Below are 26,461 nucleotides of genomic sequence, written 5' to 3' on the forward strand. Positions count from 1 at the left end.
TTGTTGTTGAGATTTCCAAGTAATAATAATCTTTTTTATTTTATGTTAACTTACAAAATAATTATGCTGGTGCTCTTCAGAATAAACGTTAATTTTAATTTGTATATATAAAATATGTATATACATTACATGTATGCATTTGAATATAATATATATTCCATGTGTATATATTTATATATGTGCATAAAGTTGGTTTATTGAACAAAAGTAATCATAGCTACAACGCATATATATTTAGTATTGGAATATAAATTCATCTATATTAATATATTCATTCTTATGTGATTAAGGTTAGATTGTTTTAAGATTAGATTTGAATAAATTTCATCATAATAGAGATTAATATTTGTACATACTAAATACGTTATTATTTTCATTACTGAAACGTAAGCACAATATAAATTGAAGTCGATTTATCAGATAGATAAGGAGCCTATTATAGCGTGAGCCATATCTTGCAATTAGTAAGAGAAAAATTTCCTAAATAATAATTTTCAATTAAATGTTGTGGTAAAGGCCAACTAAGTATGTAATTGATTACGTATGAACATTAATTATGTTTCTATAGATTAAGGTCTAAGCTATTAATTTAAACTTAATTCTCTAACAAATTTTATAAAGAAAAGAATTTTTTTTAAAGTCATTATAACCGTCTTTTTGTATTTTCGAAGATCCGACTATTTGATACCCTGACAGACATTAACAATATGTTACTGATCTGAGACAAACAACCGTGGTGTTAAACAATAATAGCTTTGTGTTTATATTAAACAGTTGTCTGAATCTGATTAGTGCTTACTCATATATTAAGAGCTTACTTAGGATCGGAGTGGGTTTATTTCGCTAAAATACCTTGAAAACAACAAAGTTTTTGGCAGTTATATGAGATAGTAGTCCGATTCGGTATACTTTAACATATTTATTTATTATCTGCAGCAAAAAAAAAGGTTTCATCAAATAGCTCAAAACTAAGATACTTGTTTGAATATATGGTTCTTCGGTTTAATTTAAATAATATATAAACATCTAAAAATTGTGAATACCTCCGCGAGCATAAGACAAATTTTTTGATGAACAAATAAAATACATTTTGAGCTATTTCTTAAAGCCTTAATCAGTAGGTACATAAAAAACATTGTACATAATAAGTTTTAGTTTTTATTAATTGGAAGAGTGGAAAATATATTTTAAAGCGTACAATTTATTGATTGCTTTATTTGTACATACTCCTTGCACATACCAGCAACGCGTCTGATGAAGAAATATGCATGTACTAATAATTAATAATTAATAATTGTGTTCATTAATTATCGTGTAATATTATTAAAGAGGTAATTATGTTTTGCAAATGTAAGTATTGATTTTTAACTCGATTAAGCACAAATTATTTTAGATAATGATCGTGCTTATTATTCTTACCAAAAAGGACTGTCCTTTAAAATCGAAATGATTGATTTTATACATAAAATAATGAAATATGTCCGCTACAACAACGCTCTCCATATTGGAGTTTATTATAATAATATTTGTATTTGAAAGCTGGTGTTTAAAGATCCTCTATACATTCACGGACTATTGAATTATTGGTATCCATTAATATTGTTGTCGAAGAATTATTGATGCGACAGTGGACTTGGCTCAGAATAGCTACGAAGCTGCCATCAGAAGTTGGACGTCAATATGTGATTTCATCCTGGATAGCCACTTTATTTCCTTTAAAATTCAAAACCAACCGCCGCTTCCCAGCTTTGAGCTAAGTCCGCCAATGCCTTTACCAAGTAAATTACCAACCCGACCAGCGACTACGTTGGTGACAGCCGCAGCTTGGGCAGCTCCCGTCTTTGGCTTTGGGTGGCTCCGAGCTGCGTGAGCGCCAGATTCATCTCCACCATCCTCTTCGTCACCGTTGCGGATATCGTCACAATTTCTTTGTTGATTGACAGATCGATCATTAGATAAGTACTACTTGTCCATCGACCCTACTTACTCATCACCATCGGTGCCTTCTGGCATGGTCAGCGCACAGGTTGCCTCCTCAGCAGTCATTCGTTGTATAACTGTCTGATATGCTTTAGAATTTAGTTTGTCCTCGAGAACACCTTGCAGCTCAAAGTCTGAATAAATTTTCTGTTGATGTAATGTAAACAATAAATGTAGCAATTGTTTTATTAGATAATGTTCTCATTAGCACAACGAAATTGGATATTGGATTTTGCTGCAACATAACTTTTACAAAGTATTGGGAACGCCAAATAATGAATTTTGAAATGGATGAAAACAAGAGTATATAAGTTTTTTGCATATCTCATTATACAGCAGGCAGAAGGAGGCATTTTGTTTATGCCCACAATCAATTAAAGTATAGAGTCTTATATAGAGTCTCTGTGAATCGGGGCATAGCTGGCTTAGCGTGTCGTTATCATAAAATTGTATAATATTCTGAATATATTGTATAATTAATGAATCTGGTTACAAAATCCCCAATTTTTTTAAATTTGTGAATGCCCGTTCTACTAAAAATATGGCAATCCGTGAATGATGAACAAAGTTGGCATTTACCAAAATGGGGCGATAACTATTTATACTCATTGAGCAAAAAATTGGTTTGGATTGAGATTTGATAAAAGTTTAAAAAATGTATATTGGAATTGGTTTGCATTCCAATTTCGACAGCATTAAGAGAGATTTCTCATATTAATGACTACTAATGGTCATTATTTTTAAGGAATAAAGCTCGTAATTACTTAGTTTGGCTATGACTTATTATTGAACAGTATAATATCATTATATTAGCTAAATATAACTAAAAACCTGGATTTTTGGGTTGTTGACTGTAAGATTGTAAGCTTGCATTTCTAAATGCTGCTAGTCTTCAGGTGCAAAAGCGGCAAGCAACATGCAGGAAACTGCAAGATTGAATTCAATAGTTTTGAATACTTAAAAATTAAACTACTTCAAATATTAACAATTTAGAAAGTAATAAAGTGTATAGGGCTAGTGTTAAATTGAAATGCATTTGAATAAAATTTAGACATAAACCACTTTGTTCAAATTATTTTCGTCATTTGGGGCCCCCAATGAGTCGAGCAGAAGTGAGAAAGGTTGCAGCCTTATCTTGGTTTGTGCGAAGTAGTATCGTTTTAGTTTACCTTAATAATATGGGAAATAGACGTGACCTGTGCATAGTGTAGGGCGTGGTCCAAACGCTCTGATAGCCAGCTGGAGAGCATATTTATTTGCTGAGAGTACCACTGCTCAAAAAAGTTCAGTGTCCATAGGTCATCACCTATCTTGCCGCGTATTTGATCCATATTGTTACGAAAAAAATTCACATAGCCTTGTCCCAGATCTTTCCCTGAGCTCGACACGTTTGTAAAACTAAGAATCGAGCCAATGAGGCTACCTTCATCGTAACGCGCCAATTTTGACAAAGTCGACTCTAGCACTGACATAAGTTTGCCACTTAATCCTTGTGTCATCGCTACATTCGCTTTGTCGATTTGATCATCGATTTTTGCGTGGAATTTGTACTGTTTTTTTGTTTTGTTTTTGTTTTTATTTTAATATAATAATAATTAATTTAGTGTATAAGTAGGTTAGTTGTTATTGAGTACGTTTTATATTTATGAACATATGTAATGATGTAATGTCATAAATCTTTACTTACCAGATCAATACCATCGATGGTAGTTAATTTAAAGCTTTGGTTTTTAGCATCTAATATCACATTTACCATAGCGCACATCTCTGACGGTATAATATAATCGGTCGATATGAAGGCAACATTTTTTTTTAACCAAGACTGAAAGGAGGAGTCTGTGCGCTGTATGCACTGCTCAATCATATCAACAGCCATCATTTTCAGTCTCTGCTCCAAATGCTGACGAAACTCGGCATCTGGCCAATGCAGATCTCTAATAAAGGATTGCAATGCGTCTAGTTTCCAGAAAAGGTCTTCGGAAGTTGCACAACCATTTCTGTGCGTATAAAAAATAGGGAAGACAAGCAAATTATTTATAATTTATTATTAATATTTACTATTGCATTTAATGTAACGATACATTATACTAGAGCTATCTCTCTATACACTATACATACTCATATACGTAAATAATCATATAAATTATTATTAATTTTATTATCAGAAAGCTAGGTTACAATAGCGACCATATGCACAATCACGTCCGAAATAAAGTCGACTGATTATGTCAACATTTTGGATGGAGTTTGGGTTGAGTTTTTAGAAAACGAACTTGGTTCGCGACCTTTTTTTCAAAAAGACAACGGTATAAGACATGTTTCTTGAAGTACATTCGCAAAAAAAAACGCGATTAAAAGGACGTTTGTCTTTCAATACATAAGCTCAGAATGATAGTTGGGGAGGCATCTTCACAAATATCGCTCCACCTCCAGAATTTCCTGTTGATTCAGGGGCAATTTAAAAAAAAGATATTAATAATGGATTTTCATCATTACTTTAAAAAAGTAAGTATTATTTATAAAATTAAAAATATCGGAATACGGAATTATAGAATTGCCCGAAATCAGTGAATAATATACGGTATATAAGACTACCCTCGAACAGTACAGAGAATAGTTATTTTAAAAAACACTTGCAAAGCTTATAAAAAGATAAGGGAGCTTGAGTATTAAAATCATAAAAAAATAGTATTCCATATATTTTGGTTGGAAACATAATTTAATTAGCGATTCAATAAGCCCATCCATTAACGCTCACATAATATCCATCGAAATTGAATTCTCAGCATCTACTTTGTTTGAGCATAATGCAACCAATAGAATAATAATATAATTACAAATATCGGCGATTAACTTCAAGCAAGCAATGCAACTACAAAAATTTGAAAAGGATGCTTTTTCTACATAATTGCTAATACTGATTAAAGGTGTAGTATTGCCATCGTGGTGATATTGAGATTGACAAAGATTATAGGTAATAAGCGCACGCACAATGTGAAGAATATAAATAGCTAATGTTTATTTATTCAAATTTATAATGCCAAATTCTGTTATCAACTTACATTTTATATTATTAAAAGCGTATATAAATCGAAGATCATTTTAGCTTATAGGCTTATAATGCACGAATGCAGATGTCCCAAGGAAAACCCGGATTCATAAAAAAGGCACCACAGCCAGTCTCTACCTGCGTGTGATATCTCTAACTATAAGATGCTCGAATACCGTACGTCAAAGTTTTTTTTTTGTTTTAAGATAACTCCTTTTATCCCCAAATCAATGTATCGAATCTTGGTCGCACTTTTATAATCATATCTCACAGATTATAAAAGCTAAAGACAATAAAAAAGTTAAATATAAGATCTAGGTTCTAGTATAAAAATGCAGATTATAAATATTCCACATGTTGGGTAACTCCTTCAGCTTCATCAAAAGTGAACAGCAAAACAGTCTTGGAAAATGTATTTAATGGAATATAGCTTATCAGACAATAAACGTAGTTGTTATATTGGCGCTAGAGTAGTTCGTATAAGGGGGCACACCTTGCGTGTTAGTATGGCTTTTTTTGTGTGTCTAAGTAGATGCAAATGAATATTATGCATAGGGTAATTGCTAGTCAGGCAATAAACTTGCACTATATGAAGCCGGAAATTGTATTGTAATTGCACTAAATATATGCATATTTTGCATATTACTGGAATTTACGAAGTAGAATTTCGCGGGAATTCTAAATTTGCATAATTAATATAAATCCCATTCTTCAGAACAAAGAATATGTAAATTTAGCGGTTCGCTTTTGAACGACACATAATGTGGCTAAACAGAAAATGAAAGAACCATAAAATATATACATATATATGTTTGTACGTCGGTTCGGATATGCGCATATGTATGTATGTATGTATATGGTACTATTAAGAAGCAACTTTTCATCGGTAGTCGTGGTGGTGATAGTTGTGGAGGTGGCAGTAATTATAAATAGTATTATTAAAGCTATAATTATTAAATTTCTAATTGTTAGCATTACATAAAAATTTAATATTAATTAACATTTGCATGTATTTTAATTTTATAGTGAAATGCATAAATATGAATTATGCTCGCTAAAGTTCTAGATAAATCAACTCTTGGGCAATGCAATGCATGATAATTGGCAGAAAACAACAAAATGCAAAGAGAACATATTTTGAGAGTATGGCTACGTAAGTTTCTTAGGTAGGTGCATCATTTAAAAACCTCATTTCATCAGCGGCTGCTGCAGCTGCAGCTGGTCGCCTTGGTAGCTTCGGTACATAAAAATTGACTTGATCTTTCTTGCCGCTCAGCAGCCCCGCTGGGTTGAGAGCTGCCGTGTTTAGCGCCTGGGCGGCATTGTTTAATGCAGCTGGATTCAAAGCAGCGTTTATCCTAAATTTTCACAGAAATATGGAAATAGAAAATATGAGCGGCATATTGAATTTCTAGATATGAAATGAGTCAAGGAACAGAGGATGAACCTACCTACCAAGCCTAATTTCGCTTATCAATTCGTAAGCCCATCTCAACATCAAATAACATCGAATAACACAAATTGCGAGCAACTCACCCATACAATTCCATGTATATTTTATTTGCATTTCTAAATACCCAGCGGATCAACATAAAAGCCTCTAGCGAGCGTCTCATAAAATGCTTGCAAATGTGCTCATATATGCGCAGGCAACTGGTTGGATATTTTGTATGGCAAAACACTCGCACATATTGAAATATAAATTTATATATTATATAAATAATATGTAAATTTGTGAAAAGTAATATATTGAATCAACAACTTGTCACAGGACAACTTTTCACCAAAGGATCGCTAGCCCTTGATTTCACCAAAAACTGAACGACATATAAATCATAGTGCTATTGATTCCCGATTTGATTGCGAGAGTCTTGTCCGGGTTAGGTTTGGCATTTTGCCAATATGCGATATTATTTGCGAAAGTTAGGTCCGCTGGATAAATACATTGCTATAATACTTATTAGCTTTATCGATCGTTATTTTTTCAAAAATAAAATCCTGCTTGGTTTTTTTTGAGTTTTGAAACAATTGTGAAATTTTTGTATGTTCTTGTCAACTGTGTTGTAGATTTAATGATGTATCTATGCATTTACAATCGACTATTCAATTTGATAATATGAGACCTTGAATGCGATTTTGGTAATTTTATTTGTGGAATGTGATGGGACCGCTTACCCTTTGCTTTCCCAACGTTCCTTTTCAAAGCCCTTATGAATCGATTGAGCTATTGAGGATTCCATAAGATCCACGTACCGCACCACCAACGGTGCAAAGGTATCACGCAGGTGCTGGTGAAACCGTCCATTTCGCAAGTTATCTGTTTGATAAGGTTTATTATGTCATATTAATAAATAAATATTCTACATTAGCCTATATTAAATGAAAAACAAAACATTTTACATATACATGTAGCTCATAGGATTATTATGAAACTTATGTATGTTAAGTTCTAGAAAAAATAAATGCATTCTAAACTTACCATCAGACCTTAAATAATCATTAAGAATTTGGAACAATGGGAATGAGTCCCATGTATCTGGTGCTTGCTCGGACAAAACTCGGTCCATGTCAACTGCAAAAAGAGACCAGAATATTTCCGCATGCTCAACCAGTAGATCGCTGAACCAAGCAAACGCCTATGGATAAAAACGATAAAATCAATATTGAAAGACAAATGCAATTCAAATTGTAAGGTTACTAGACAATGTAAACTCTTTCTTATTTTAGATATTTTTGAAGTCCTCATGATAACGAAAAGCGAAGCGGTCAATATTGTTCGTTTGACGATTAATTGGATTATTGGATTGTTCAATTATGAAATATATCTATTTCAAATGTATATTACACATGAAAATAAAAACAAAGCTTATGAAGCCAGTCAATAATAATTATCTTCGCAGTCATGAACACTTCAACTTAATACAAATTTACAACTATTTTTATGTATTTTCGGTAAGCCGAAATACTTACAAACTTGCAGAAATTGTTTATTTATTTAATAAATGAGTAGCATAAAAAAATGATATTAAGCTTATTTTCTAATGAAACCCGGTCAAATTTATCGAGAGAACATTTTAAGGTGTTTGTATGAAAAAAATTATAAGTTATACAAATTATAAATTTGCTGAAAAAATTCAAGATGCAGAAAATATTAATATCTTTATACCCAGTACTCAATGGATAAATTAAGTGTATTGGTTATGCAAATAAACGAAGCACGTAGACGAGGACAATTCCTTAAAAACTTTTGAAAAGGTCGATGGTTCGGTTTACGTTTCGAACCAACTTCCTGCTGTTTGGCTCGGTAAGTAAACCGTATTTCAGACAGCCTAAAATACAGGTTTTGGGCCAATGCCTTGGTATATATAGATGATTCTGCTGCACTAAAACGCATTTAAGTAAATGAGCTAACAGTCAAGCAAGGACATAGACATTTTCTGCAAGTGTTTCCTCTTTGATAATGGATATTGTTTTTTGTGCTCAAATAGTATGAATGGCGTGCATTTGGTTCACATGTAAGTATTTAAATGTATTGATGTGTCTTTAAAGAAAATATAAGTGATTATTGAAACATATTTATTAAATATTATTCATTTTTCATAGGTACTATGCCTAGGTAGGTAAGTAGTTAGCTTAATCACCATAAAAGAAAAATTAAAGATCCTAAGTACGACCCACATGCAGTTTTGAAAACCACTATCGTCAATATTATCATTAAGTATCTGCTTATGAAAATGTTGTTAAAATGGAGGACGAAGTACGTTATATTATGGGCTCATAAAAAAAAACTTAAAACCAATTTGCCCAATTGTCTTACAGCTTATATTATGTTTTTAAATATCCTTCTTTTGTCTGCACGCTGATACACTGACTTGTAATAAGGGTACTAAGAACGTATTAGTCGAATATTAATTAGTCCTTGTCAAGGATATTTTTACCAAATACACTAATTCCTTTGTTTTCGTTGTATGTCTTCAAAAATGGGTAGTGTAATAGTTTGAAATCGGGAAAAGTTGTTATACCATTATAACCCCAATTGCTGCTATTTCGAAGTTCAATACGCGGAAAAACTAAAAAGTATATAACCTATACAATAGTGTCAAACAGTTTTCGGCTTTTGTTCAAGATGTAAACATCGAATATGTAATCCTTTAAGGCTTTCATCGTTTATATATTTTTTCTATTTTTGTAATCTCAAAACTAAGTTGCGTTTGTTCTATTATCTAATGATTTTTCTCTAGTCACAGACCCAGACTTAACAAAACTTGGTAAGTATGTTCTGTTGTATGGATGGGAAATTTGTATCTTAAGTAAAAGCCTCAAATTCGAAGTGACCAGTGGAATATAGATAAAGAAGATACAAACAGAGGGAGAGAAAGAGAGAGAGAGACAGAGAGCGAAAGAGGATATTTAAAAGTATTGATTATTAAATAGACAACAGCAACTGAAATAAATACTTTTGTACGATATGTAGGTTAACAAGCCATATACATTTCTGAGTCATGCTCATGCCATTTTTGGCTGGCATTGTTACATGCATTTAGATAATGTAAGTCGATCACAATAAGATCAAGCAAATATTACGCAATATATACAGTGTATGGACTTCAACACAATGTTACAAATAATAATTGGAAAACCGGAATTTGAATCACAAACCTAAATTGTGATCATGTTTAGAATATCAGGATCTCTCTTTCTAGTTACTACTGGTACCCTTTTTACAACCCTTAACATTTAATTATATTATTATACTTATCGACTCTCTCGACTAACTCAAAATGCTGAAAACATCGCAAACACCACTTAGAATATATATTTTAGAAAAAACCATAAGTAATATTTATACTATCGACTAGTTATACAATGTCGCTCCTGAAAATTTGTTTCTTATAAGAAACACTTTCAGTTTGCATCATCGTACTGCAGTATCATAAATTGTATGAAAATTTTGCTTAGTCTAGAAATATATCGAAAATTAATTATATTTTTGCAAGTGTATTACATTTTTGGCACTTTCACGGCAGATGTTCGTTGCTGTTTTCACTACTCTAGATATGATTTGATAAAATCTATTTGAGGTAATGTTGTTCTTGTTTTGTTTTATCCAATATTTGTATTAGAGAGTCGATTTATTGTGAAATATGATATAGTGTTTAGTACTTTTTTATTTGAGATAAACAAATTCATTGTTTTCATATTATTTTATAGGCTTATGTCGCATTGCAAATATGTAAAAATGTCGAGGATATTGTATAATTTTATATTGGTGTAAGATGCTGAGATATTGGCAAGTTAAAATAAGCATATGTGTATGCGTCATTATGAATTTTTATGAAAGTTAATGTTTGTATGTAAATATTTGTGTTCATATATGGTATTGTTATGTTGTCTATCTTACGAGGTTCTTGTGAAATAATAGATCTTGATTTGTACAGGTATTAAGAGGAGTACGTGCCGTTGGTACTGGCGATGTGTATACCGCATGTGTGGGCATACAGTAACGAAATGGGGGCGGTCCGTCAGAGATACCGGCAGCGACATCCATTATGCCTTTTGACGTTGCCTGGTCCATGCTTGAAGTGGCGGAAGTAACAGTGGAAGCAGCATCGACCCGACCGTCTATAGTTCCTGTGCCTGTGCCATCGACGCCTTCCTTTATTGTTTTAAGTTTTTCCTTTTTGTCGTGTTTGCGAAGCTATATGTGTAAATCGAGTATATACAAATACAAATGTACTACATACGAGTTATAGCTACATACTACTCAAGAATATTAATCCAAGATGGTTCGAAATCCTCATCTTGATAACATTAGTAAAGTACAATGCATTTCGTTTTTGCTAAATTACAAAAAATCATTTAGAATTGCATTTGCGAATTATCATTGCACAATATTATAACATGGAGACAAGTACACATATTCTTTTTACAATGTACTTCGACTCTTGTTAATATTGGCGGACAAGATTTAAATCGGTATCAATGGCATGTGCACGCATCTGTATTTGAAACGTTTTTTATTATATAACGTACTTAAATTTGTTGAATCATCCGCAATTTAAATGATACATGCATGTATGTATTTTTTTGTTATTAATATATGTATGAATTATTTGCTATTGTAGTATTAAAGAAAATGTTGATATTAATAGTTGCTCTTAATTATATTAAGTGCTTTAATTAAGTCTGCAGTCTGAAAGCCACTTTCGATGTTAGTAGAACTGAAACTCATTAGGCCAACATTGAGGATTCGGATTCGAATACGAATGTTGAGTAAAAATGTATATTGCGACAATATAATTCAAATAATAATACATTTTAAATTTAAAAGCTAACAATCTATTAATTTGCAATGTAATTATGAATTAAATAAACATTACAATTTCTGAACATATTTATAATTCACGTCTCGCCGAATGTAAACAAAGATATCCAATCTGTTATTCCTGTCTTATATGAATATGAATCTGCATGTAAGACCCTCTTGGAGAATTATGACCAACAAAAAATAAATAGTGCGAATAAATTGATATGTGGATATAGATAAATCGATGCGAAAAAAAGTAATGCATGTTTACACGAAGTATCAATGGGTGCTGGGGTATAGGAAGGGGAAAAACATAACATATACATACATACGAAGACACGAAGTAAACTCGAATAGTACACGCACATGTTGTAAATATATAGAACAGGTCAAAATATAAAAGTAATTTTAGTTAATACGAATAGTTCATAGATTAATTAATACAGTATTACACAATGCATAAGGAGGAGTGCTGCGACATCTGAGTGAGCATTCCAATAGACAGAAACATTTATGGTCACATATTCAGAACATTGTTTGCTCATTGCAATGTAGATACATATTTGCCTACAGACATTTAAACAACACCTAAAAAAAAAACATTTAGTCGTAGAAGAAGTGTGGACTGAGTGTATACTCCGACATTTCTATAAATGTGCAAGAATACAGCATGAAGGCTTGCATTATACTTACATTGACTAAGACTATATTGTGTAACCCATACATATTGATTTTTTATTTCTAATCTTATTTCATGATGACGATAACTTACTTCACCATAGTGCTCTTCATTTTGCTGCAACAAATCAACACATAGCTCAGCCAAGTGTATTAAATCCTCTAGTTTTTTTGGTGGCGGTACAATAAGTTCACCACGCAGATCCTCTGCGAAATTAACAAATATGGTATTATTAATGGACTGAACAATGCCAATTACAATCTATAGGCTACCTTCGATTCTTGCTTCCGCCGAAAGCCGTGTGTAGTTAACAAGAGCAGCGGTCTCCAAGCTTTTTTTAATCATTTGACGCACTTCTTCCGGTGGTACTGGGGTAACGATATCTTTCATTAGAACTCTTTCAAGTAAAGACAGCGTAGCTTTTAATGCTCCTTCAGGGCGACCGAAAGGAAAACAATATCGAAAATTTGTTATTTGAAACTCAAGAAGCTGGCGCAGACGTTCTTTTATTTCAGAAAACTTCTCTTTCTCTTCATGGGTTATGCTGCCCACTCCATCAGGCCTACAAAATTGTTATTAGTCCGTAGAGTCCTTTTTTTTAAAAACACATATAAGCATTTATACAATACCTGTTGCCATGCACATGACTAGCGCAGAATGCAAACGAATAATGAATCAATGTGGGATCAATCATATGCTGTTTCTCAGCACGATCCAAAAGGTCGGAAAGATAACATAAGTGTCTGTAGCACCCTCGTACACCGTATCGAGCGCAATACTCGTCCAAAACAAATACTTGTCCCGGACTAAACCATCCCTATAAAATATGAAGTAATATATATACATATAAGTGGAATAGAAATTTTATTTGAAATTAAATAGCTTACAAGAGATGCGTATGGATCATTTAGTCGATATTCGAGTGTTAAGTTTTGTAACGTTTTAAATAAACTAGCATGATCGAAAGTACATGGATCCGCACTTATATAGTCCTCCATTCCATGTTTGCGTGCCTTATCCGCATCTAAATTATGTATATATAATATATTATTGACCAAGGAATTCAAAGTGTCACAGCATAAAATTCAATCAATTGGGCAAAACGCGAAACAGCCTTGTATACGAACTGAAATGTAGATATGGGTAGTCTCAAAACGCACACCCCAAACTGTAAGAGCTAGGAAGCTGAAATTTGCACTGTTACCTTATGTGATGAAGGTGCACGTTAAGTGTGGAAAATCGAAAAAAACGGTTGTATGAAACTTTTTTTGATTGCCATCCAATCGGCGTCTAACTAATTTTCAAAGATTTTTGTTCAAATTCATTGAGGGATGTTTCACACTTTTTGAAAAATGAATTCCTCCTTGGTGAATATGGGGGTCAAAGATTTGGTGGGAGGCGCTTCGCCTTCAAATCCATTCCAATGGATCTACGTGTCTCACATTTTTGACAAAATCGAAGCTTTCACAGGTGGAAAGTGCAATTTAACAATTTTATTTTTTTGTGAAAATTTAAGTTTTGTCTGATTTGCTTTAAACTTATTTTCAAAGCTCTACATAGAAGCTTAAAGAATACCTGTTTTAGCTATTTGGGAACTTACACCCGCAACGGTGGTTAATAAGCGGAAAACGATTGTATGAAAGTTGTTTGTTTCCTGGGAAAATCTATTATAATTGATTGCCACGAGCAAGGCCGGGTTATACCCGCTAGTTATATTTATATATCTATATATATATATAAAGTCAGGGTTTCATGATTTTAATTAGCTTTTTGATTTAATCAAATAAGTTATAAATGCTTTTTTCGTCTACTTTGGAAAGTCAACCCTGAATAATAATGGTATACAATTTTTAATAAGGAGAAAAGTAAGGGCCACCTAGTTGAGAACCTTCGAGTAGGGCTATATTACTTTTTTTTATCTGGTAACTTACCACCTTGAATTTTAGACATAGCCGAATTTTTATCCTGTGTAATGGGTGGCGTGGGCTTGTGTGACTGACCAGTTGCTCTATACATTGCCATCACCCAGAGGCTACACTCATTTTCATCGTCACATGCAAATGCAATACTGTCTCCTTCGCGCACAGCATTGAAGAAAAACCGGCCACCATTCAAATCGATACCGAACATGAGATTGGCTATGAAATACAAAAAAGGCAAATTTTTGAAAACATTTATACATGTTTCAAAGTATGGGAAAACATCAGCATGATAATAATATTACGATTCTTTTACACATACCACTAGCAGCTTCAATGTAATCTACTGTATATCCATCAAGCTGCATCATCTCGGACGGCTCTGATTTTTTTTCCTTATAGCTACACATTGCAAATGTGTATTGAGAGACTTGAACTAAAACAAAGTAACGACGCTTCCATTTTTTCCATACAGATTTTCCAATTGCGAAAAGATGCCTACGGTTGTATTGCATACGGCAAGTTATTTATATGTAGTTATGTACCATATTAACATAGTCGTATTCCTCTACATACCCACAATGCTTCATATTTAACGGCTTGTCGAGTCTGCATGCTATTTTGATCCGTACATCCTGGTCCGGCAGATTTTTGGGAACGATCATACGGTGCCATTCAGGTGACTTTAGAGACACAAAATATTAATTGAAAACCAGTAACGTGTACTTTCTTAGGATATAGCTCACTTTAGAAGAAAGTGGTGTAGGCTTAATGGTCACTTTTCCTAACTCTTTGTCCTCCAGCGCCAACATTCCAGGGTTTTCTGTGTACAGCTTTACTTTTACAACAGGCAAAGGATGAGTAGTAGTAAAATCTCCCTGTGTATCCCACCTGTATACGAAAATAAAGGTAATCTAGTGAAATTGCCACCAATTGCACAAGGGATTTTTCTCACATAGGCTTTGAAGCCTCGGCTTGATCAGTTTGAAGCTTTTCCCCATTTTCAACTTCCATTGTACAGTACACAATCCGATTCGGGGCTAAAGATTTAAGGCCTTTTACTTCCATTACAATTACTTCCAATTGAAAAGTAAGTACAACATCCAATTTGGTTAACTGTGTAGTACCATCTTCTGAATCACCTTCTAGCTTGGAAAGGGATCCATGGGAACGCAGAATCATTTTTCTTATTACAAAATATAAATGACGAAAAAAATTAATTCCATACATGTTTGTCAACATATTGGTAGTCGAATATATACATATGAAATTTATTATTTTTAGCTTGTTAACTGCTCGCTCAATAGTCTCACGTTACTAACCACTCTAGTGTGAAGAACCCGCTTGAAATACATATAAATTCTCTTCCGATTTTATCCAATGAACCTCTAACAGAATTATTTAAGAAACTAGGGTTTGAAAAATGTTTTTTTTTTTTTTTTTTTTTTTTTTTTTTTGTTTTTGTTTGGCGTGAACTAGTAAAGCGCGGATCCGACGAAAACTTTGTGCCATAAATATTTAGACCCCATCTTTTCAGTCAGGGAGTGTAAATCCGATTGTTAATTAACCTGTTCGGTATCCACCGTACATCACATATAATAACCTATATAACAATTTCAGATTTCTAGCACCTTATATATGTTTTTATGTATGTCTAGAAAAATTTATAAAGATGCATAGATATGAAAAAACACTCACACAAATTGAAGATAACGGCAATGTTTTAACCCCAAACCACTGGCAACTTTTTTAAACTTAATTATTTTAAGCTGCAAAATAAATAGGACTTACAAAAAGGATGGTGTGCTGCAATAAGTTGATTAAAATGAGAGAGAGAGAGAGAGAGAGAGAGAAAAGACACACTGTTGAATTCGTATTTGTTTAAAGGTCAATATTGTGGTTATCTACCTATGGTTATAACGTTTCAATTTTTGTAGCCCATATTTACTGTCCATATTGCCTTTTGATACAGGAAGTGATTCCAGATTCGCCATCAGCAGATTGATAGAAGATTTTAATTCCTCGATGTAAAGGGATTCCATTTCTTTAAGCACGAACTTTGGCATAAGTTTTCGGTTTTTCTCCATTTCTCCCACACGCTGCATACGACCATCCAACTCACGTCTGATGGCCGCAGCTTGCTCATCAGCAGAATCGAGCTAGTAAAGTTGTACAGAAAAAATATAAATGTCTTTAATATATGCAAGCTTATGAATAAAAGTAATAAAATTCAAAAGTTGAATCCCTGAGCAATCCAATCATACTAAAAATATATACATAAAAAAAGAGTGTTCTAGTGTGCCCTAAACCTTATCTACCAACACAAAATGCATTAGCAATAAAAAAGTTAGTTCCCTGACTGTATGTACCACATTCATACCAAGAATTTACTTTCAATGAAAAACAAAACTACTGAATTAGTAGAAAATACACAGAGAACTGTATACGATACAATTGCAATTGCTATTTTATTTTTTTTTATCTCAATTTTTTAACACCGCTTCTAATGGTGACATCGTCAAGTTTCTTAGCCATCGTCACAAAATGTCAGAATGTCATCGGCGAACTCAATGATCGTATTGTCCTCCGGTAGGCAAAGGCCCAGTATTCGAACCAATTTCTTCGATCTCCTAAGTATTGCCCTTGATCTTGTTGGACAGTGTAATCCGTGGTTTGTCTGCATGTTGTACTGAACTGAGGCAGCCCAGCTTACGTAGCCTGGGGCTTTTTGCGAAGCGTGAACGTCTAGCGAATGGGTCAGCCTCACGTGCTTCTTCTTCATCTTGTTTAACTAATTGAGTGGAATATTGGTTGTTTTGGGTCGTAATTTTTAATTGGGTCTCAACTTGAAGCCACATTTGTCCAAATCTGTTGTGCAGTCATTTTTGGGATCCAGTCGTTGCATTTCCATAAAATAAGATCCACGCGTGGGTTGACTTCGAGGTTTATGGGACGCAGACGAAGTGCAGTCCCATATTAGTGCTGTTCAGGGAATGTCAACTGTAACTGCACAGAAAACTAAATTTCGACATACGACATGCGCTATCTGAAGCAAGCCAAGATTCCAACGGGACTGAACATTAGCCTAGGAGCTGTTCGGCAAGGTCAGCCTGCTTATTAAGGTCCCAGAATGCCTGGCTCGTGAGCTCATGGCTATAGGTGCGTAAGGGGTGCGTTCTATGTAATCAAGTTATTGCTCTTGCTGCTGATCTGAGGGCTTTAACGGTGGCCAATGGTTTCCTATTTGCCATTGACAAAATAAAACCAAAATCCTAAAAACATGGAATAGTTGTCTATAGTTATGGTCGGATCCATTTTTCCATTTAGTCTGCAGCTTCCATATGACAAAAAAACAGAAAATCCTAAAAGCATGCAATTATTTTCTTTGGCTTTCTGAGAACTCCAACAACGCAGCATACTTTTGTGAGGGCTTGCATTTTTATTGCAGTATTCACTTCGGTGCAATTTGGCAGATCTGCACAACTAACCAGCTGTGCAAAACCTCTGCATTGCTCATGTGCTTCAACATAAGCAATGTCAGATTCAAGCTGCGAAAAGAAGTTCTCAGTACAGCAAGCCAAGGATAAACGCATTTAAATTGTGGCTTAAATTGGTGGGTAGTTTCAATTGATTTATTTATTCAATTTAAAGCTATTGAACCAGGTTGGCGGTAGAAGCTACATATCAGTTTTGATGACTGGATCTTAAAACCAATCGGTTCCTGTCGATTGCTGAGAAACGGGGGAGTTATCGGTTACTGGAAATAAAGTCATACAGCGGCTAAAAATATTTAAACATAGGTTTTGGTTAGTTATGGTCGGCGTAAACTAATCAAATAACTTTTCGGAAGCGACTGCAGTGAAGAACAACCCAATTAAATTCCGATGTACGCACTATACGAACAAAAATGGCACATTTCATTTAACTCTCTTTTAGTTATCGAGAGGGCACAAGGGTTTCGGTTTCGTTTTTGTTTTATAATAAGTACTTAATGGGGTTGGAGATGTTGTACATATTACATACATAAGCCTAATGTTCCATAAAACGATAAGTTATGCTTACCATCAAGGCGTTGAAGAGGATTTGATGTTCGAACTTTTTCACTGATAAAATCTGTTGAAACATATCATATAGTTGCTCTTTGGAAAGAATCAGCTCACTATTCAAAGATTGTTGCATGCGTGAAGGGCGTTTTGTCTCTTCTTCGCCACTACCCTTGAGAATTATGTCGAATTTTGCCATCCAAGATGTCAACACAGTTTCCTTACTCAATCCGTCAATCTCTGGTAAGGATCTTTAAAAATAGTATTACATAAAATTAGAATTTCAATAAACTCTTTGGTGTGTTGTGCTAAGTACTTACCTTACACGTTTTTCAATATTATTGCGAAAAACTTCGCGAAAATCATGTTGCGAACATGCTCCAGATTGAACCATTTTCATAACACGTTCCGATTTTAGAAATACGTCATGGTAGCTTTGCACGGCATTTTGAAAGGCTTCATCAGCCATTATTTGCGTTTCACCCTTCAAGAACGCCTTGACAACAGAAGTAAGTTATATTTTAAATTATTCCATTTCAACTTAATTACTTTTCAAGCGGATATGCGTAAGATAAACGAGAATAAAGATTTTATATTTCTAATCCCTTAACTCTTAGTTTTCGAAATAGACGAATTCACGGATACGTTCATGGGTAGATTGACTCAGCTCGTCATCTGCTCAAGATAAAAAAAAATAGAATGCAGACTCTCCCATCAGCCACGCACATTTTTTGTGGGCCTAGTCGGCCAGTTCGACTAGAGCAATATTTTTATACCCTGAACCCATTAAAAATGGGTATAAGGGTATATTGTATTTGTGCGAAAGCCAAATGTATGTAACAGGCAGAAGGAAGCATCTCCGACCCCATAAAGTATATATATTCTTGATCAGCATAAATAGCCGAGTCGATCTAGCCATGTCCGACCGTCCGTATGTATGAACGCAAGGATCTCAGAACCTATAAGAGCTAGAGACTTGAAATTTTAGATGTAGGTGCTCCTAGCTCCCGCGCAGATTAACTTACTCCGTTTCCAAGCAATCGATAAAAATCGATATCGATATCCTGTTTTTTGGGCAATTTTGGTAAATAATAAGAGCTAGAGTCACCAAACTTGACATATAGCTTCTAAAATAAAATATATATATGCGTTTGATATTGGAAGAAGAGGGTTCAGGGTATCCCCTAGTCGGGAGCTCCCGACTAGAACCTCTTACTTGTTTTTTTTTAATTTTATCAAGTTTCAATTTTAAAAAGCAGTCTTGACAGTTTATACGGATCTAACATATTTCAGCGGACAACATATTTCGGAGACGGCAAAGTTGATCTCACTTTATCACCATGTAAGCTAATCAACATTGAGTTGTGAATTAGCCCGCTTTAGTGTGCTTCTGGCCATTTAGCTACTCTATCATCCAACAGAAAAGGGCAGCAAAAAATTTATTTAATTGCTATGATTTTTAATATGCAGCACCTGAAGCTGCGATTACATCTTTTAGCTATTAGATTATTAGAGTTAGTGTTTACCTGAAATCGTTGTGTGAGTATCTCTAGCTGCTGTTTTGTTATTTTCGGTTGCCTTTTAGTCATATCCGTAGGTTGTTTTGCATTGAATGGATATGATATGCAACGCGATATAAACACATACAACTGAATACGGCGCTTGCGTTCCTCCTCCTCACGCTCATGTTTCTCCTGTTACAAAAATATAGGTGTTCGAAGGGTTCAGTTCTTTTGAAAATAACATTTTTTACACTTCTAATCAGAAATATACTCTAACTTAACTCTACCGGATGGTTGGGACATTAACACATTTCATTCGGAAAAAGCGATACTTAGTAAACCTCTCACATAAGCTTTAACCAATTAATTATGAAAGATATGTTCGAAAGACATTACGAAAGCAAATGTAAAGCCTGTCTGACGTAATGATATATTATAATAAATAAAATATAATATAATAAATATTGATTTTATCATCGTACTTACATGTGGATCGCCTCCATCATGCTTATCGCTTGCAGTAGATGGTGATGGCGAAAGAGGGCGTGGCAGCGAGTTAGCTCGCGATGATCCGACACTTTGGTTCAGAGTTTCTTGCGAAATACCACTAGACGATGATAGCAACGTTTGATTATTATTTTTTTGGGTTACCTTCTGAAAGGGGCCCTTTAACTGCGAGCGCCCACTGCTGCTGTTGGTGCTCAAAAGGTGCGAAGGAGCTTTAATTCTTGGTACATTGAAGGCACTTGCACCACTAGCTACACCGCCAGCAGCAGCCTTTTGACCGTGGAAATTTGGGTGCGGGGATGATATTTCAGTTTGATAGTTGTAATGGTGATGTTGATATTTATAATGGTGTTGACTTTGCTGATGACTTGACTTTGTTGCCGGGCACAATTGCTGAATTATAATTTTACTACCGCCGTGCCCTTTATGTGTTGGCCTCGCTCTATGCGCCAAAATTAAACCGAACAACCACCGACCATGTGATTTGTATTCGTGTTCAGATGTTAAAATATGTATTGGCAATGGTGATGAAATCGATGGTCGATATGGATGTTTTGGTTCAGATTATATAGATAGTAGTCGGGAATGGCCAATTCAAGTTCAAATGCAAACCATCCACTCAACAATCGATGGAATTTATATTAAATGCGTCACATGAATTTTTATGTATTCCAATATATATTCACATACATATATACACATATATATATATATATATATATATATATATATATATATATATATATATATATATATACAAAATTTATATTTTTAAAAAAAATTTTGGTTTCGAGATACATGTGTGAGTTATAGATGTAATCGATTTCGGAATTGTTGTATTTTATTATTTTTTTTCAGATAAATGATGTGCCAATTAGTTTGATTGTATTTATTTTTGTTGATATGTACATACATGTGCATGTGTTTAAGATTTGGACGAGGGTAGAGCCGAAAAAAAATATTAAAAGGAGTTAATTTTTGCAAATAAAATAATTTTGTTGTGGAACATAAATGTAAGGTAAAAATTGTCTCTAATTTCTTTTTATCTTAATAAAATGAGTTAAGCTCAAGTAAGAGTGTTCTAGGCGTGTGTGTTTGATTATAAAATAGCCCTGACTAGATCTGTCGTAACATGTGTTCGAACTTGAACTGGCAAACTATCTGGCTTGACAAAAATGCAAAGCTCCTCAAATAAATTTCAAGCCTCTCTTTAACCCTGGCAGAGGGTATTATTATTTATTCCATCAACTGTGTTATGCCTCGATGGAATATACATAAGTGGTTGACACAATTTCTGTTGCAAGTGAACCCCTTGAGAGAAATTTTCTTCAATGGCGCTGACTTCGGTTTTTTCGTAGACCTCTTTGTGTCCGCAACATCTAAAGGCACACAATATTTCACAATATAATTTTATGTTTAACGTGAGTTAGTGATTTTGAAAATTCCAATCGCAACAGTGGTAAATTGGCGGAAAAGGTGGTAAAATGTTTTTTTAACCATCCGTTTTTTACGTTGAGGAAAATATACATACCCGTAAGGCGAAGTTTCAGGTTCCGTCCAATCAACCTTAAGCTTATTTTTAAGCCCTACATAGAACTTATTTAAACAGCTTCACCAGACTTTGGTCATTTTGTAATCGTTAAACAAGCCATTTCTTCCTCATTTCAAGCGGACTGATGCACATAGTCATCACGGCCTGATATTTTACACTAGGTGTGCAAGTTATCACACAGGAACACTAATCCTCACAGCGAGCACATGGCATCTATCATCCAAACAGGTACTAATAGACCTAAAACTAAACAAGTAAGAGGTTCTAGTCGGGAGCTCCCGACTAGGGGATACCCTGAACCCTCTTCTTCCAACATGCATATATATATTCTATTTTAGAAGCTATATGTCAAGTTTGGTGATTAAGCTCTTATTTTTTACCAAAATTGCCAAAAAAAAAACAGGATATCGATATCGATTTTTACCGATTGCTTGGAAACGGAGTAAGCTATCGATTATCGGAAACAAACTCGATCTGCGCGGAAACTAGGAGCACCTAGATCTAAAATTTCAATTCTCTAGCTCTTATAGGCTCTGAGATCCTTGCGTTCATACATACGGACGGACGGACAGACAGACGGACATGGCTAGATCGACTCGGCTATTGATGCTGATCAAGAATATATATACTTTATGGGGTCGGTGATGCTTCCTTCTGCCTTTTACATACATTTGGCTTTCGCACAAATACAATATACCCTTATACCCATTTTTAATGGGTTCAGGGTATAAAAAGGCCATTTGTAGGACGCCAATTGGGCAAGCAACGGGGCGACCAGAAATCGTATACTGTGTACGCATTTACTTCTGGATATCATGTAGTTGTGCAAATGTATGTAACAGGCAGAACGTAGCATCTACGACACAATAAAGTATATATTCTTGATCAGCATCAATAGCCGATTTGATCTGCCCATGTCCGTACGTATGTATGAACGCGAGGATCTCAGAACATGCGCATCTTTATTATACCCTGAATCCATTGAAAATGGGTAAGAAGAGTATAATGTTTTTGTGCAAATGTAAATGGTTGTAACAGGCAGAAGGAAGTATTTCCGACCCCATAAGGTATATATAATCTTGATCAGCATCAATAGCTAAGTCGATCTAGCCATGTCCGTGTGTCTGTCTGTCCGTCCGTCCGTCTGTCCGTATGTATGAACGCAAGGATATCAGAGCCTGTATGAGCTAGACACTTGAAATTTTAACTGTAGATCCTTCTAGTGCCTGCGCAGATCGAGTTTGTTTCCGATAATCGATGAGTTACTCCGTTTCAAGGCAATCGATAAAAATCGATATCGACATCCTGTTTTTTAGCAAATTGGGTAAATATGAAGAGTCACCAAACTTGATATGTTTATTCTAGAAGAGTATATATTATCTTAATATCAATTGTCTTTCACAGGCACGTAGCGCCAGCTGAATTTGGTGTTGGAATATGAGGGTATCCCCTAGTCGGGAGCTCCCGACTAAAACCTCTTACATGTTTTCTTTGGGATTACTTACACCCGATTCATAGCCATGACAACGCCTCATTTATCATCCGAGGGGGGTGGGTTTTCCGAAATGTTTGAAACATGTCATAAATAAATTTCCACAAAGATCTCTGAATATATTTTTGAAACCGATCGTATAATAAACAAAAAAACTTTTATAAAACCGCATTTCCCCTAGAGCCAATACCATAGTTACGAAAGGAATTTTTAAAATCAAAGAGTGTAAAACACGTTTCAAATGAAATTTCATAAAGATTCTTAAAAATGAATTCGATCTCGAAACTTAACAGAGCAATTATTGATCCTAAGGGGATTTTCCAAAAGTGGATTTACCCATTAATGGATTTGAACAAAAATCTTGAAAAATAGTTTGAGACCGATCGGATGGTAAAAAAAAAAGTTGCACAAAAACGTTTTTTGGCGATTGGGCGCGAATTTTCCCAACACCTAGTCTTAGCGTGCACCTTCATCATACAAAGTAACTACAGTTAAAATTGCATTTTCTACATCCTACAGTTTTGGCTGTGCATTGAACACCATCATTATATATGGAAATTTGTATACCCTTGCAGAGGGTATTATAATTTTGTCGTGAAATGTGCAACGCATAGAAGGAGACATCTCCGACCCCATAAAGTAGCCGAGTCGATATAGCCATTTCCGTCTGTCTGTTTCTATGCGAACGAGTCTCTCAGTTTTAAGCTATCTTAATGAAACTTTGCAACAGTCCCTTATTCTGTTGCAGGTAGCATATATGTCAAATCCAGCTGGATCGGACCACTATATCATATAGCTGCCATAGGTGCGATCGGTCGAAAATTAAGTTGTATGAAAAAATATTCTGTTTATCAAGATATCTTGAGCAACCTCGGCATTTATTAGTTTTACTAATCTCCTCATATATACGCAAAATCCTATTAAGATCGGACCACTAAATCATATAGCTGCCATAAGAACGATCGGTCGAAAATTAAGTTGTTGTATGAAAAAACATTTTGTTTTTCAAGATATCTTGACCAAACTTGGCATTTATTAGTTTTACTATACTCCTCATATATATGCAAAATCCTATTAAGATCGGACCACTATATCATATAGTTGCCATAGGAACGATCGGTCGAAAATTCAGTTGTTGTATGTCATTCTAGATATTTTAATTAAGCACGGCATTTAATGATTTAATTATGCTCTCTTCATTTTTGCAAAATCTTATTTACATCGGACTACTATATCATATATCTGCCATGATAAAAAACCTTTTTTGTTTATCAAGATATCTTGACCAAGCTCGGCATAAACTATTTTCCCTGTGCTTCTTAGATACGGGCAAAGTACTATAAGCATTATGAAGAGGTTGGGTCTGCAGGGGTTTTAGATTTTCGGCGTGCCGAATATATCCTTTCTTTCCTGTTTTGTTTCGAATATCTTTGGATTGTGTGTGTTTTTTTTTTCAGGATGTTACTGCAGTGCGGAGGCGTGTAAAGCATGTCTTCTAGCAGGGCTCGACTGGACCACTCTTACTTGTTTATATATACTTGTATGCATGTGAATGAATAAATCAGTTCACCATAAAATTGCAAGCCAAAAATACATTTACCGAGAACAGTGCACTAAGCTTTCTATAGGCATGGCTTTCATTATTGTACACAAGTTTGTTTTGAGTTTTCATACTAACCTTGGAATTCCATTGTTGGGAACTTCAAGGCTGCCTCCCTCAGTGCCAAATTGGGGTTGATCCTTTTTTGTTGATCCTACTCCTCCATCGCTGCCATCAAATCGACTGTTTCCACCAGAAGTATTTGATGGTCTTTGGTTTGATTGAAAATCGCCATTATGGGTATTAGGACCAGATGTAGTAATAGGTATGGTTGCAACGGCTGTTGATGTTGATGGTGCGGCTACAGGTGCGACCGTTTTCTGTGGTGCTCCAATACGTCCTTTATTAGGCAAATTTGCGACGGTTTCTTCGTCTCCCTCTTCTTCACTAGAGCTTGGGTCTATCATGGCCAGGTAAAAAGTTGATCACTTAATTGTTTTGACGGGCCCTAAAAAATATTCACGGTGAATCTTTTTGCTAAAATATTCACACTTTTATCAATCTCCCATCGTAGGATTTTAGAAGATATATTTAGTAGTTATATATTACACATTTTCTGTGAAGCATTTGCATTTTTAATTGTAACTATCAAAACTATTTACAAATTTAGTTTTTTGCCAAAGAAACATTAAGGAGGTTTAAAGGACTTATTAATCTGCGAATAATATATAGATATGATAAAATCGATCCAGCAGTTGGCACTGATCAGAATTTATACATACCGTCTTAAAAATCGGTTCTCTAAAAATATAGTCTTTTGCAAAATAATTATGGTTTTTTCAACTACCATCTTCGATACATATACGCATAAATACAAATATATATATAACATACATAACATACACATATACATAACACACACATATACATATACATATTCATACATATACATATACAATGTGCATATACATATACATATACATAAATATATACTGTACAAGAAGTGGCTGTCATGTCGGTATGCCACAACATGATTACAATGTATGCTGGGTGTAGGGGACTAAAAGAACGCACTGCATAGCCAAAACCCGAGAAACCCCAACCCACCTTGAGCCAGTTTCAGCCATGTGTTACTAATAAGGGTGGAAAACGAAATAACTCGGGGACAAAATGCTTCAGTGCGAACGAACTTACTTACTGACTTCCCTATTGTCAATAATGTAAATATACTAAAGACCTCATAATATTTTTAACTTAAATTTGTTATCTACGGCATTCAGGCATCACACACACACACAACCTAGTGGGTGGTAGGAGAGCAAACACCATATACACACATATATATACATATATATACGAATTTGTGCCACTTTTGCTAATACCAAAAAACATTGTCATTTGTTTTCACTGATTCAATTTGTTAAATCACTACACTTACACTTTAAGAAAGATTTGTTTAGAATAACGCATATTTTTTAAACTAGTTTATTTTTCATTATTGATATTTAAATTTCACAGTACCAACTAAACAGATTCGTATGAATATTTCCGCATAGGTTTGGGGTGGTTTTTCGTTGTCATCAACAGTAACGTAAAAACCATTGGAACATGGTTGCCCTAGTCCTATTCACTTGAAACCTTAGTATCATTTTTATTTTACTACTTAACTATGATTTTGGCAAAAGATTAAACAATTTGTACAAATACTGGTTAAAATATTTGTACATATTTTCGATAGTTCGTGGTGGTTTGCCGATGCATGTATGTTAATTAGGTATGTAGGTATGATAGTTATTGAAGGAGTCAGAATGGTTTCTATTCCACTAAGTTTTTCACAAGTATTTCATTCCCGGCGTAGAGCTTAATCTTATTGTATATTTTGTCAGGAATA

The 26,461-nt window shown here is 34.4% G+C and overlaps 1 protein-coding gene across 7 annotated transcripts; it reads right to left on the reverse strand.

Annotated features, from left to right (window-relative positions):
* Positions 1 to 1,181: 1,181 nt before the first annotated feature.
* On the reverse strand, positions 1,182 to 26,461 carry LOC115767958 (calcium-dependent secretion activator). Of its 7 annotated transcripts, none has more exons than XM_030712353.1 (25): positions 26,092 to 26,457; positions 24,709 to 25,078; positions 19,966 to 20,086; positions 19,504 to 19,671; positions 18,298 to 18,473; positions 17,997 to 18,228; positions 15,843 to 16,093; positions 15,726 to 15,740; positions 14,890 to 15,120; positions 14,681 to 14,825; positions 14,511 to 14,617; positions 14,257 to 14,432; positions 13,947 to 14,153; positions 12,903 to 13,039; positions 12,645 to 12,832; positions 12,288 to 12,577; positions 12,109 to 12,221; positions 10,488 to 10,727; positions 7,509 to 7,665; positions 7,205 to 7,346; positions 6,217 to 6,387; positions 3,668 to 3,977; positions 3,150 to 3,530; positions 1,988 to 2,127; positions 1,182 to 1,927 (listed from the first exon to the last, which is right to left on the reverse strand). In XM_030712353.1, the coding sequence occupies exons 2-25, from the start codon at positions 25,035 to 25,037 to the stop codon at positions 1,723 to 1,725; spliced, it is 4,632 nt and encodes a 1,543-aa protein (XP_030568213.1). In that variant the 5' UTR covers positions 25,038 to 25,078; positions 26,092 to 26,457; the 3' UTR covers positions 1,182 to 1,722. The 7 variants fall into 7 exon arrangements, with proteins under 7 accessions (XP_030568213.1, XP_030568212.1, XP_030568216.1 ...); XM_030712352.1 differs by having other exon boundaries at positions 26,009 to 26,457; XM_030712356.1 differs by lacking the exon at positions 3,150 to 3,530 and having other exon boundaries at positions 26,009 to 26,459.

Source organism: Drosophila novamexicana, unplaced genomic scaffold (assembly GCF_003285875.2).
Source record: "Drosophila novamexicana strain 15010-1031.04,08,12 unplaced genomic scaffold, DnovRS2.1 tig00001515-arrow-arrow-pilon, whole genome shotgun sequence".
Taxonomy (NCBI): domain Eukaryota; kingdom Metazoa; phylum Arthropoda; class Insecta; order Diptera; family Drosophilidae; genus Drosophila; species Drosophila novamexicana.

Excerpts from the sequence above, each read along its gene's own strand:
- LOC115767958 (XM_030712353.1), bottom strand. The coding sequence starts at position 25,037 with ATGATAGACCCAAGCTCTAGTGAAGAAGAGGGAGACGAAGAAACCGTC. Across the intron at positions 12,833-12,902 it reads ATGATCCATACGCATCTCTT|GGATGGTTTAGTCCGGGACA; the intron begins GTAAGCTATTTA and ends CATATTTTATAG. Across the intron at positions 6,388-7,204 it reads GAACGTTGGGAAAGCAAAGG|GATAAACGCTGCTTTGAATC; the intron begins GTAAGCGGTCCC and ends GTGAAAATTTAG.